Raw genomic sequence first — 12889 nt, 5'->3', positions numbered from 1 at the left:
ACTGAAAAAGAACCGACGATAGTGAGGCCTACAAAAAACAAGCTGGGATGCTCATCATCCTCGGTCAAATAAGGCAAACAAATTCGGCCCGCTTAGTTCATGAATTCATTTCAATTAACCCATGAATTAATTAGGCCCACAAAAATCTCATCACGAGTCCATAAATGAATTTGGTTTTCGGTAACTACATCCAATTATTTCCCATCAACGAATTTAGCCCACTCAATTTAGGCCACTCAATTATCATACTCTCTCCGTTTCACAATGTAAGTCATTCTAACATTTTTCACATTTATAGTGATGTTAATGAAATCTATGTCTATGTCTAGATTCATTAACATCACTATTAATATGAGAAATGCTAGCGTGACTTACATTGTGAAACGGAGGAAGCAACAAATTTAGCCCACTAGTGAATGGCCACTGAATTTACATCAATGATTAGGCCCACTATTAAATTTGGCCTATCTACTACCCCTCGACGATTTTGGCCCACCAATGCATTTAGCCCAGTCCAGCAGATAATTTGGCCCACCAAATTCCCATAAACAAATTCGATCCACGAGCTAATTTGGCCCGTCAACCAGAATAAATTCGGCCTACTCAATTCCCATTAATGAATTCGGCCCACTACATTTTTCACTCGCCTTTTACCTCGTGGATGAATTTGGCCCGTAGTTGAATTCGGCCTAGTTAATTCCGGTCAACGAATTCATCCCACTAATTGATTTGGCCTACCTTATTGCCCGTAAAGTAATACAACCACGAGTAAATTTAGCCCACTTAAAATCCACCAGTGAATTACGCCCACAATTTAACTTGGAATAAGTTCACCGGAGGTCCCTTAACTTAACCGCGAGATTTTTTTAGTCCCTTAACCACAAAACCAGAAATATATACCCCTAAACTTATACAAACCGTGCACTCAACGTCCTATGGCAGTAGATATAGGTGGTTTCGCTGACGTGACATCCTAGTCAGGAAAAAGAAATTAAAAAAATACATGGGTCCCACATGTCAGCTTCACATTCCTTTTCTTCTCTTTTCTTCTCCCCCTCCTCTTTTCTTTCTTCACTCTTCTCTTCATCTTCAGTGAGGCCGGCGCCCGGCCGGCGGGCGGAGCGGCGAAGGGCGGCAGCAGGCGAGCGCAGCGGCGGGCCCGCGCGGCAGCGGAGCGGTGCACTGTGCTGGCGCCGGCGCCGGCTAGGAGGACGACGAACTGTCCCTGCTGCTGCGTTGCAGCGTGCGGCCGGTGGCGGCCCCGCTGCTCCTCCGCATGAAGTCCGGCAAGGGCGCCCACCGCAGCGAGAACATCTTCTGGGAGACCACCATGGAGTCCACCAACTTCCTCGACGACGACAACTCCTCCTCCTGCGCCGGCGGCGGCGACGGTGATTACCACTACCTCGACGCCTGCTTCCTCTGCAAGCGCGACATCACTTCAACCGCCACATCTTCTTGTGTAAGTACGTACCACGATCTTAATTAATTTTCTCTCGTTGAATCTCATGCATATATATTTGCTTGATTGATTCTTCGATTATTCAGTGATTCATTGATTTGATTGCATATGTGTTGTTTGTGCAGGGGGAATGCGGCGTTCTGCAGTGACGACTGCAGGCAGGACCAGATGGACATGGACTCCGCGCTCGCCGCCGTCAAGCGCTGCCACCGCACGCTGCAACGCAGCAGCCGGGACAGGTCGTCGTCCTCCTCGTCGGCGCCGGCGGCGGCACAGTGCACCTTGTCTGGCTAGCTGGCTAGCTACTACCAAGCCGTTCGTTGTACAGTCACAGCGGCGGAGCGGCAATGGGCGGCAGCGGGCCTGCACCTCCTCCGCATGAAGTCCGGCAAGGGCGCCTGCCGCCGTCACGCTCTTCCGCTCGCCCGCCGCCGCCCATCGTTGCTCTGCCCCGCATCCCGGCGCCGCTCCGCTGCCGCGCAGGCCCGCCGCCGTCCATTGCCGGCCTCCCTCACTGAAGAAGAACAGAAGAGAGAAGAGAGAAAATATAAGAGAATGAATGTGCAGCTGACAGGTGGGCCCCACATATTTTTTTAAATTTTTTTTCGCTGACTAGGATGCTATGTCGGCAAAACTGCCGTAGGATCTTGAGTGTACGGTTTATGTGAGTTTAGGGGTATACATTTCTGGTTTTGTGGTTAAGGGACCTAAAAAATCTCACTGTTAAGTTGAGCGACCTCTGGTGAACTTATTCCATTTAACTTAGGCCATGTACAACGAATTCTCACCACGATTGAATTTAGCCCACGTAATTTCCGTAGAAAAATTCAGACCTCGGGCGAATTTGGCCCGTTAAATATCCGTCGACGAATTCAATCCACAACAAAACTCAGCCCAGTTTATTCCACGTGAAAGAATCCGGCCCATAAACATGGAAGCCCATCCGAGCCCACGGCCTACTCACCCACGCGGCTCAAAGCCCACTATCCAGGAAACGCCACGCCGATGCCACCGACATTCCGCCGCGGCGTCCTTGCTCGATCGCTCACTTTCTCCATCGTTGACGGGCTTCTCCTCCTCCTCCTCCTCTCCCCCCTCGTCGCCGCCGTAGCCGGGGGGCGCCGCGGCGAAGCCGCCGATGCGGCCGGGTCCAGCCGCGGACGCCGCCTTCGTCGATCCACGCCGCGCCGTTGGTAGGTACGCCCTGTTTATCTGCCTCTCCTCGCCGCGGGCGCGCGTACGGTTGGGCTGGGGAATGGGGAACGAGCAGCTCACACCCAGGGGCTCCTCGGAAGCAATGCGAGGGTGCCGAATAGACCAAATCTTAGGGCCGATTTGTATCTCTCGTCGCAATGCGTAGAGCGATTCGGTCATCTGAGTTCTAAGGTGGTACGTTTTGGCAGGTTGACTTTTTTTTTTTTTGGCATAAGGGAAATGATAGAACAAAGCATACATTAGATTCGACCATGCCGTAAGCAAAGCATGCATTCCATCATGTAATTTACGAGTTTCTAGGCAGTGTTAAGCCACATCATAAATCAAAAACAAATTGTGAAGATATCGGCTGGTGCTTAGTGTGTATTGGCGGATGAGCTCCGGGCTAATTGCCACTGACTGTGGCGAGGTGCATATATGCTGCTATGGGCTTCGATCTATTGGTTTCAACAGTTGTTAAGTATGCGCGCCACATGAGCTGTTGGATTTCTTGGACGGTGGATAAGTGATGACTGCACGTTCGTGACTTCAAGGGGTGAAGGCAGACGATCCGACTCCATAAGGGAAATGATAGGGTGAATTGGAATTTCACTTTGCGCGCATGTGATATGCGATGTAGTTAGTTCTCTGATAGATTTTTATTTTAAGGATCTCATGAGTCGTTAACCTTCACATGGTAGTAGTATATATAGTTTTGGTCTATGTGGTTATAATTTGACGCTTTTGAGGCTTTTTTTTAGAAAAAGACAAATCTTCCAAAAAAAAATGTCCAACAATGTCTTCTGCTGATTATATAGATTTCAGGAAAGTAGGAAATTTTTCCTTGTATGATACTTCCTCCGTTTCACAATGTAAGACTTTCTAGTATTGTTCACATTCATATAGATGCTAATGAATCTTTATATATAATAATATCTTGATTCATTAGCATCTATATGAATGTGGATAATGCTAGAAAGTGTTACATTGTGAAACGGAGGGAGTAAATACATAGGATGATGTTACATTGTTACTGTTATTTGGTCAAGCTAATTTAGCTTTATTATAGCATTGTTACATTATAAATTCAACTATCTGTTTATACTCTTTATTTTTCTAAAGAGTATGTTACTATTTGTTTATCAGGAAGAACATGCTATGTGTTTGAGCAAAGATTTTCTGAATTAGTCGTCTCCTGCAGCAGGCTATTAGGTTATTAGTGCAAGACAACTTCCTAGTTCATTTTGTAAATTGTAACTCTTCGCACAAACAGTCAAATAGTCTCCACTCTCCAGTGGCTATTGACCAATCACCATGGAGACCCCGACAAATCTCACCAACACAATATCTGCAGTTCACCTGTTAAAAATCAATGGATATTCAGTAACCAGAGCACTTGGTTGTTCAGAGTATATCTCGTCGAGGAGATTGGCTGCAGGTGGATATGATTGGGAAGTTCTTTACTATCCACGCTATTATGAGCATGGTGTGTACTGGATAGCACTTCGACTTATGTTTATGAGCAAGGAATGTAAGCATGAGGTGAAGGCAGCTCTTAAATGTCAGTTAGTACATGAGGCACAAATTTATCTGCCATCCGGAAGTAAAAGTGTATCCTCTAAATATACAGGGCAACGAGATTGCGGGCCAGCGCTCCTGCTTGTAAAACAAGATGATTTGCCAGGATCCAATTATTTCATCGGGGATTCCTTTGTTGTGGAGTGCACCATCACTGTGTTAAGAGAGCCACAGGAAGCTGTGACTAATGTTTCTCCAAATGTTTCCAATCCATGCTGTGACTTGCAAATGCACCTTGGTGAACTCTTGCTGAGTGAAAAGGGGGCAGATGTCACGTTTGTTGTTGCAGGTGAATCTTTCTTGGCACACAAGATCATCCTCGCTGCTAGATCCCCTGTCTTCATGGCTGAGTTCTTTGGACCCATGAAGGAGAGTAGCTCACAGTGTGTGGAGATCAAGGACATAGAGGCATCAGTCTTCAAGGCCATGCTTCATTTCATTTACACTGGTACATCACCGGAGCTTGATCAGCAGCATGTCGTCAGTGACTCGGAGCAGGACATCACAACAATGACACAGCATTTGCTTGTTGCTGCAGACAGGTATGGATTGGACAGGCTCAAACTGATCTGCCAAGATAGGCTCCACGATGACATCAATGTGGAGACTGTTGCGACAACTTTGGCTTTCGCAGAGCAGCATAGCTGTACACAGCTGAAGGACAGGTGCATCGAGTTCATCATCTCTTCTCGTGCAAATCTTGATGCTGTTATGGCAACAGAGGGTTATAAGCTTGTGATAGCAAGCTGCCCGTCGGTTCTAAGTACCCTTCTGAGGGCAGCGGTTGGGAGATAGAAAGTGCTAAATAGCTGAAGATTTACCACTACAAGGAAAGCAGGAATACTGGTTGGAAATGCAATTTCCAAGGGGCACTCCTGCAAATTATTAAAGGGAAGTACTGCTCACCAAAAGGCAGTCTTTCGTAACCTATATTCAATAGGAAAAATGAGAAATTAATGGGAAAAATGTACAGCAATAATAAAATTCAAGTGACAGTATATACCATAGAAGTGCATTAAGGTCCCTGCAAAAACAAAAGAAAAAGAAGTGCCTCAAGGAACTCCGGGAAAACAGAAGAAGAGGATGGTCCATGAGCAACCTATGATTTGAGAAACAAAACCAGTTAGTATGTTCTTATTTCTAGGGAACCATAATAGCATTTCTTTACTTACATAAGAATTGAGTTTGTGCATTAGGCTTGTTCACTGTGTACTCCAGCCACTGTATCCGACTTCCTTGTTGTTGACAACATTTGTGACTACCTCATGAGTAATATCATGTACTTGCTGATGTGTGTACAGTGACTGTCTCCCATTGTTTAGGATGTTGCAGGATGGTGCACATGTTGAATCAACCCGATCTCTATCTATATTTGGTGTGATGCGTTTGAGGTTTGGGATTTATGGATCCTATTGATGTAATATAAAATAAATGTATGTGCCAATCTCACATGCATATTGTGACATCCATTGCATTTCGCTTCATGGCATGTTGTTTTGGTCCTGAGTAACGAAGGAAAATTACATATGCCAATCTCAAGAGTAACAGAAAAAATTGTACCCCTCTATCCCAAAATATATCAACCTAATACTGGGGTGGTGTTTGAATCTCATGAAGATAAAGATTAAGTTTTTCACGCAAAACGAGGTGGTAATAACGTGTGATTAATTGAGTTTTAATTACTACAAACTTGAAAAATGGATTAATCTGATATTTTAGAGCAACTTTCATATAGAAAATTTTCGCACAAAACGTACCGTTTAGCAGTTTGAAAAACATGCCACGAGTATCCAAAATTTTATCCTCTGGCTGCAGAAGAAACGAACAGGACAGACACATCTTATACAAGGGACTACTAAGATGTGTCTAATCTAGTATTAGGTTTCAATATTTTAAGACGAAGGGAGTATATGCTAATCTCTAAGACTAAGAGTAAAAGAGGAAAAAGAAATCAAAAGCTAAGCGATAAGGTCGTTTTGCTTCTGCTATGGCTTTCTTGATTTTTGCCGCCAGCGCTATCGCTGACTAAGCTAACAATTGTTGCATGCATTTAACTGAATAATCTCTGAATTCTGTACAGTTCATGGACAGTGTCAGTGAGATCGCCATGCATCATGCATGTCAAGAAACCGGAGCAAGCAGGGAGAACTTGACGTGCAGCGAGATCCTCCCCTTGTCGACGTCGAGCTTTGCTCCGGTGACCAGCCAGTAGCCGGGACAGTCCTGCGGCCCCATGGTCACCTGCGACGTCTCCACGAACTTGAGCAGCCGCTGCGCCCCCACCGGCGCCGGCGGCCCTCCGGCGAACACGCCGGAGTCCACGTTGAGCCGCGCCGCCGCCTGCTTCTGCTGCTCTTTCTCCGCCGCCGCCGCCGCCATCGACGCGAATGACATCGACAGGAAGCTCCCCTTGACGCCGGACATCCTCGCCGCGCCGCCGCCGCCGCCGCCGTGCGCCCATCTCGACTGCACCACGCTGTGCCCCGGCAGCTCGGTGTAGAGGAGCCTGAGGTGGAGGACGCTGGTGGACTCGTGCGCCTTGACGTGCAGCTGCGCGCCGGACACGACGTACGCCGCCGGCCGGCCGCCGCCGCCGTCGCCGGCGGCGAGCCACCGCGGGTCGTGCTTCACCGGCACGGTGCAGACGTGGGCGAACATCCGCCGCTGGACCGGCTCGTAGTACCGCTCGTCGGCGATCGCCTCCGACCCTCGCCACGCCGGCGGCCGGCCTGACCAACCTCCGGCGATGAACGTCGGCGTCGTTGACAGGTGCTGCAGGTGGATGCCTAACCTGATCATCCATGACATTTAAAGTTGTTATAACAATCTAAAATTTCTCAAATTCAAAAAGAAAACAATCTAAACTTTCGTATCTAACTTGTTTAATCAACAATTAAACAAGTGACATTAGCAAAGAAATGAGAGTAGATTATTGGTATCTAACCGGTTGTTCTTCTTGCCTTCAAGGTGCAATCTCATCCCAGTGATTGGCAGTTTTGGAACAATCACCTGCATTTTGTTTTTTTTTTTGTAATTAAGTGAGCAAATTCTGTTGGATTTGCAGATGCAACTAGCTGGTAAGCAATGTGAACAAGATTTGATTTCTTGCCTGGCTTGAGTTGACATGGAGCTTGGAGCCTACAAGGCTGAAGTGTAGAGCAGGGTTAGTGCCTTGCCGGTTGGAGCACAGTCCGAGGGGTAGGTCACTGAGCACCGGGGCCCACAATCTGTGGTGCTGGAAGTCCAGGAAGTACCTCAACTCTGCTACTGGAGGTTTGTCTGTTGAGGAACAGTGCCACAATTATGTACTGTTAACTACAACTCTAGCATGGACTAATTTAGAATGGTGAATAAATGAAATTTGCATTGGTAGTGCCATTTTGGAAAACTTGCCTAAATGAAAATATGCATGTACTATTCTCTCTAAGTATGTATGCTCCTGGGAACAAGATATTTGCTCCGGTCCAACAAAAATTATCTCGACGTACCGGTACCTCACAGTACAAAATCATTTCCGATCGTTGGATCTAGCAATATTCATCCTACCTAGCGAGATCCAACGATCAGAAATGATTTGGTACCGTGAGGTATCGGTACCTCGAGTTACTTTTTTGTTAGACCGGAGTAAATCTCAAAACAATGTATATGATCTTAGCAGATTGCATAGCTGATGAAATGTGTGAGAGAGCTCTTACATCTCAAATAGAGGTTTATGGCATGAGAAAGGAAGCCCACGCCAGCTACTCCCTTGAGAAGGGATGTGATGGGCACGAGCTTGAAGTTGATGGCGTCCGGCATTAACGGCACCGTCGGCAGCCACTCCGAGTGGTTGCTCGCCGCCGTGTCTCCTCCCCTCTTGGAGTAGATCACTGTCACACCCTGCATATCAGTCAAAAATTCAGTAATGATAGATCCCTGCATGATTAATTCTCTTCAAGGTTCATCATTAGCAGCAACATTCTGCTAGACAGCATTGTATAATCTAGTTCTTTTCATTTCTTTGGTACATATTATACTATATTAATATAGGTAATTTTATCATCCTTCAGATAGTACCGGGAAGTACCATACTTCCTAATGTAAAATTTGCTACGTTCAGAACTTTAGATACTAAGTACCTCGAAATACCAAAAAAAAATAGTGTAAAATTTAGGTACCTGAGATATTTTTTTAAGGATTATAAAATTTCTCATATTAATATAGCGTAGTAAGAGCCTCTTCCTGTTGTTTGCTGTAAAAAAAAAGCAGCCTACAAGTTTGAGCAGCTGTAGTACCTCTTTGCATGACATTGGAGCAGTCATTCCTTCAATCCTCTGCCGTGTCATTTGGGCATCAAACACATTGAATGCCTCAGGGACCTATTGCAAATCGACAATTGAAATCATTAAATAAGAAAATTCAGTTTCAGTTTTGACATGTTTCAATGTACAATTGTTATTTTTCTTTTTTACCTTGAACTTGTGGTCTCTGGACTTGCAGTGTGAAGGGGGAAGAGTGCATGTGCCAGTGAAGAGCTGGTCGCCAAGCTTGTCCAAGTGCTCCTTGATCACGGACGGCGACAGCGGCGACGACTTGTCCTGCTTCACGTACACCACATCCTGGCCGCCCATGCTCAATCCGACGATGATGTGCGTCCCGTACTTCTCGATGAAACTGCTCACCGAATTCAGAGAGAGCAACGTTATATCTAGTAATCATCAGAACGGAAACTGGCTGAGAAATTCAGAGAGAGTGTGACATTATAATCTTCAGAGTTCAGACTTGTGGCGTGCATGGACTATATGGACCGGTTCAGAGTCTATCACGCTTTCATTTTTATTTTTTATTTTTACTGAAGGACTCAACGGTGACATGTTCAGAGTTCAGATTACAATGATGGAAAAGAAGGAATAACTAATCTGTTTCCTGTCTTTGTCAATTAGCATGCACTAATGTTCAGTCTATAAATTTCAGAGACTTCATATAGAAAAACTAAAAAATCCCTCCGTATACGAATATACTACCTCCATCCTAAAATATAAATATTTGATGCCGTTGACTTTTTTAAAAATGTTTGACCGTTCGTCTTATTCAAAAAATTTAAGTAATTGTTAATTCTTTTTCTATCATTTGATTTATTGTTAAATATACTTTTATGTATACATATAGTTTTACACATATCACAAAAGTTTCTAAATAAAATGAACGGTCAAACATGTTTAAAAAAGTCAACGGTGTCAAACATTTAGGGAAGGAGGGAGTAAGTATTTCTATTTTGTTTAGAGTTTTTTTTTTGAACGAACAGTTTGTTTATAGAGATTAAAGTTAAAAAGAAAAGACGTTTGGTGTTTCTTATTAAATAAGGGATGGTTGGGATAGGGGGATGGTTGGGAGGTGAAATGGGAAGAAATTTGTTACGTTTATGAACAAATTTTAAACGCTTTAAATACTTATATTTACGAAAGAGGGAGTATTACCTATTACCTAAGGCAAATTTTGCCTATTACTTTTGTGAGATACTTAGTTTCCCTGCAGCACTGGTATGACACACTGAATTTGCTTTGAGTTCATGCTCAAGACCAGGAACAAGTCCAAAATCATGAAGCTACCTTTTTCTATGCTGTCTACAATTTGCAGTCATCTATATATTCTGTCCTGGTTCCAATTTTCTTCGCGTGCTTGTGGAAAAAAAAACTTTTTGTACTATCCATGCAAAATTTTCACTCCACATGGCACTAGTGTATTGGATATATATAATTATGAGCTCGTGGAAAAAACAAGGTCCAAGTTGCCTTCATTATTTAATCGGCTTAGCCTGTACGGATATGGCTGTGTTCGCCAGGCAAGGTTCCCAACCGAAACTGTACACGCGAAAAACGAGACGGTTTATTAGCGCGTGATTAATCAAGTATTAGCTATTTTTTTTAAAAAAAGATTAATTTTATTTTTAAGCAACTTTCGTATATAAACTTTTTGCAAAAAAACGTACTGTTTAGCAGTTTGAAAAGCGTGTGCTCCAAAAACGAGAGAGAGAGGGGGGTTGGGAAAAGGGTGTGCCTAACACAGCATATGTCCTCTTTCGAGTACAGATGACATAAATGTTTTATTCTATTTTTTTAAAAAAAAAACATGACTTAACAACAACATATTCAGATAGTCGATGAAATTATTATTATTATTATTATTGCTTCTGCCGGTGAGTATGTATGTATAGTTATCTCAAAATAACTTCATTTCTAGTCATTATCATTCAAATTAGTATGGAGAAAAAAATATCAATGTACCCCTCTAATTAAATAGTACTAAAATAGTTTTGATGGATGCGTAAATAAAGGGCATGTTCACTTTGATGCCAAAAAAAAACTTGCCTAAATTTTGGCAGGATATCTTATATAGTTATCAAAATTTGACAGCAAACTAAATATAGCCACTTTTTTTTTTTGATAACTTTACAAAATTTGGTAAGATTGAAAATAGTATTAAAGTGAACAGGTCCAAAGAGTATAGAAGGGATAAATATTCTTCGTTTGCAGATAAGGATAGGTAAGTACATAAGAGTACACTTTTTTTTTCATAAAAAATAGTAAAGATATAAGAATAAATTTATTTTCGAACGAAGAGAAAACCTTGCAATGGCCGATGGGTCCCACGCCGCCGGCACGTCGGCGACGACGTGGCCAGCGAGGGCGAGCGGGCGGCAGTCGAGGCGGAGGTCGAGGAGGGAGATGAAGTAGCCGTCGAAGGCCAAGCACCTGGTGTCGCCGGCGTCGCTGGCCCAGGAGTCGCTGCCGAAGTCGAAGCACGAGTTGAAGAGGCCCGACGGGATCTTCCCCGGCAGCGAGCTCCGGTGGTTGAACAGATCCGACATCTGCAGATGAACGTGCGGTCGAATTAGGAATAATTAATTATCTTTTCATGGTTATTTGGTTGAACAATTATTTTGTTTTGTTTTTAAATTTTGTTGTTGTAGGATGATGATTTCTTAACTCGTTGAGACTGTAAGTAGTACGCGTGTTGTTGACATTATGCTCTGGACTCTGATTGTCTGATTATTTTTGGAAGAAATTTTGACTTTGATCATGATTCAAATATTAATAACGTAGTGAGGAAAATAGCCTTGAGCTTAGACGAAACATAGAGATCAAAGATTAGTAGTAAGAAATAGGTGACCACTGTTCCATATGTCCATTTTGTTTGGTTATGAAAAAGATTTGGCAAAAAAGAAGTAACTGAACAGTTTTTTTTTTTTTGTCAATCTTTTGGATAACTCTAAAAGGAGACTTTCATTTGTGAGCAGCTGGCAATTAATTCGCTTGCAATTTGTGTCATTTTGAACCAGCAAATAAAATCAAATGAAGCAGCAACCAAATCAACGAACCTTGTTGAACTCGAGCACGTCGGACTTGAACCTGATGCGGTCGCCCTTGCCGAACTTCACGTCGGCCGGCACGCCGGCGACGACGCCGACGCCCGGCACGGCGACCGCCGCCGCCTTCTCGCCGCTCCTGGCAACGAGACAACCTCCCTCATCCTTGCAGTGCTTCAGCCTCAGGTCGCCCGCCATGTCGACACCTCTGCCGAGGCACCTCACCGCCCTCTGCACCGCCGCCGCCGCCATGCCGCCGCCGGCGATCTCCATCTCCTCCATGCTCCTTGGCATGTCTTCTCTTGGGGTTGGATGCTTTGAACGAATTGCGACGTATATATGCTTACTCTATGCACATGCCAAATTGACCGTGCTGCCAAGAACTTGTCATCAAAGATGTCAAAACATGTGATGAAAATTTCTATCTCTTCTCTTCTGTTTTGTCTGGAAACTATCCACAACCAATACAGGTTGGTGATTTGGGATTGGGAGGAGGAGGAGAAAATGCACAAATTGACACTTTTGGGGGTTCAAATTTATAGGAGTGGATAGGAAGTTGAGGGACAGGGACAAGAGATTGGTGGGTGTGGGAACAAGAACAGGGGTAGCATAGGTTGACTGACTGCTAAGCTGTTGCTTTTTAATTTTGTTTTGTGTAGACTCTGCTTGAATTGACTCCAGTTATTGGAATTGTTTTTTGGGGACCAAATTTTACCCCTTCTTGCTGGGCACCGCCGCACCGCCAAAGCATACGACTCCTCATCCCTGTGATATGCTGCACGTTTTTCTTACTAATGCAAAAGTGTATTCTTTTGTGTTTGGTGTTTTTTTTATATAAATAAATTTTACGGAACTATAGATACTCTGATCAATATACCATAAAACTACATATTCAACATAGAGTATCACAAAACTAAAAACTATAGAGTCAGTGACAAATTGGTCACAAGATGATAATGTTTATAATTCAAACTCGAAAATCGTAGCTTTATGATACATTTAGGTCGAGTTCTTTTCATCAACTCGAAACGATAACTTCTTCGTTTTCTGTTAGAATGCTTTTCAATTTACAAAACCGTGTGTTTTATCATACATATAAAAGTTAAAAACAAAATTTCAAAATTTATAGTTGTTAATTCTTAATTATTCACTTGCTAATAACATATCTTTGTTTTGCGTGGCGGAGATAAGCTCAGCCCAAATGTTGAGTTGAACAGCGCCTTATTATTAAATCTAAAGTTTTTGGGACACTTTAGGTTAGATCTATAGTTTCATGATAAATTTGATATTAAAACTGTAGTTTTATGATA

At 43.6% G+C, this 12889-nt stretch overlaps 2 protein-coding genes and 1 pseudogene across 3 annotated transcripts; 2 read left to right on the top strand and 1 right to left on the bottom strand.

Annotated features, from left to right (window-relative positions):
- Positions 1–1146: 1146 nt before the first annotated feature.
- LOC136357122 (FCS-Like Zinc finger 3-like) lies at positions 1147–2164 on the top strand (annotated as a pseudogene).
- Positions 2165–2466: 302 nt separating this feature from the next.
- On the top strand, positions 2467–5603 carry LOC4340657 (BTB/POZ and MATH domain-containing protein 1). Of its 2 annotated transcripts, none has more exons than XM_015785596.3 (2): positions 2467–2655; positions 3803–5603. In XM_015785596.3, exon 2 carries the CDS (start codon positions 3971–3973, stop codon positions 5027–5029), a length of 1059 nt encoding a protein of 352 aa, XP_015641082.1. In that variant the 5' UTR covers positions 2467–2655; positions 3803–3970; the 3' UTR covers positions 5030–5603. The 2 variants fall into 2 exon arrangements, with proteins under 2 accessions (XP_015641082.1, XP_015641081.1); XM_015785595.3 differs by having other exon boundaries at positions 2467–2659.
- Positions 5604–5988: 385 nt separating this feature from the next.
- Positions 5989–12236, bottom strand: LOC4340656 (MACPF domain-containing protein At1g14780). The gene is made up of 8 exons (XM_015788778.3): positions 11592–12236; positions 10840–11081; positions 8686–8887; positions 8509–8592; positions 7930–8113; positions 7344–7513; positions 7179–7243; positions 5989–7025 (listed from the first exon to the last, which is right to left on the bottom strand). The coding sequence occupies exons 1-8, from the start codon at positions 11871–11873 to the stop codon at positions 6356–6358; spliced, it is 1899 nt and encodes a 632-aa protein (XP_015644264.1). The 5' UTR covers positions 11874–12236; the 3' UTR covers positions 5989–6355.
- Between the last annotated feature and the right edge of the window lie 653 nt (positions 12237–12889).

The sequence above is a fragment of the Oryza sativa genome, chromosome 6 (genome assembly GCF_034140825.1).
Source record: "Oryza sativa Japonica Group chromosome 6, ASM3414082v1".
Lineage (NCBI taxonomy): Eukaryota > Viridiplantae > Streptophyta > Magnoliopsida > Poales > Poaceae > Oryza > Oryza sativa.
The sequence above is the reverse complement of the archived record's forward strand: the minus strand, read 5'-3'. Positions and strand labels throughout refer to the sequence as shown.

Excerpts from the sequence above, each read along its gene's own strand:
- LOC4340656 (XM_015788778.3), bottom strand. The coding sequence starts at position 11,873 with ATGCCAAGGAGCATGGAGGAGATGGAGATCGCCGGCGGCGGCATGGCG. Across the intron at positions 11,082-11,591 it reads ACGTGCTCGAGTTCAACAAG|ATGTCGGATCTGTTCAACCA; the intron begins GTTCGTTGATTT and ends GTTCATCTGCAG. Across the intron at positions 7,514-7,929 it reads CATAAACCTCTATTTGAGAT|ACAAACCTCCAGTAGCAGAG; the intron begins GTAAGAGCTCTC and ends GTTCCTCAACAG.
- LOC4340657 (XM_015785596.3), top strand. The coding sequence starts at position 3,971 with ATGGAGACCCCGACAAATCTCACCAACACAATATCTGCAGTTCACCTG.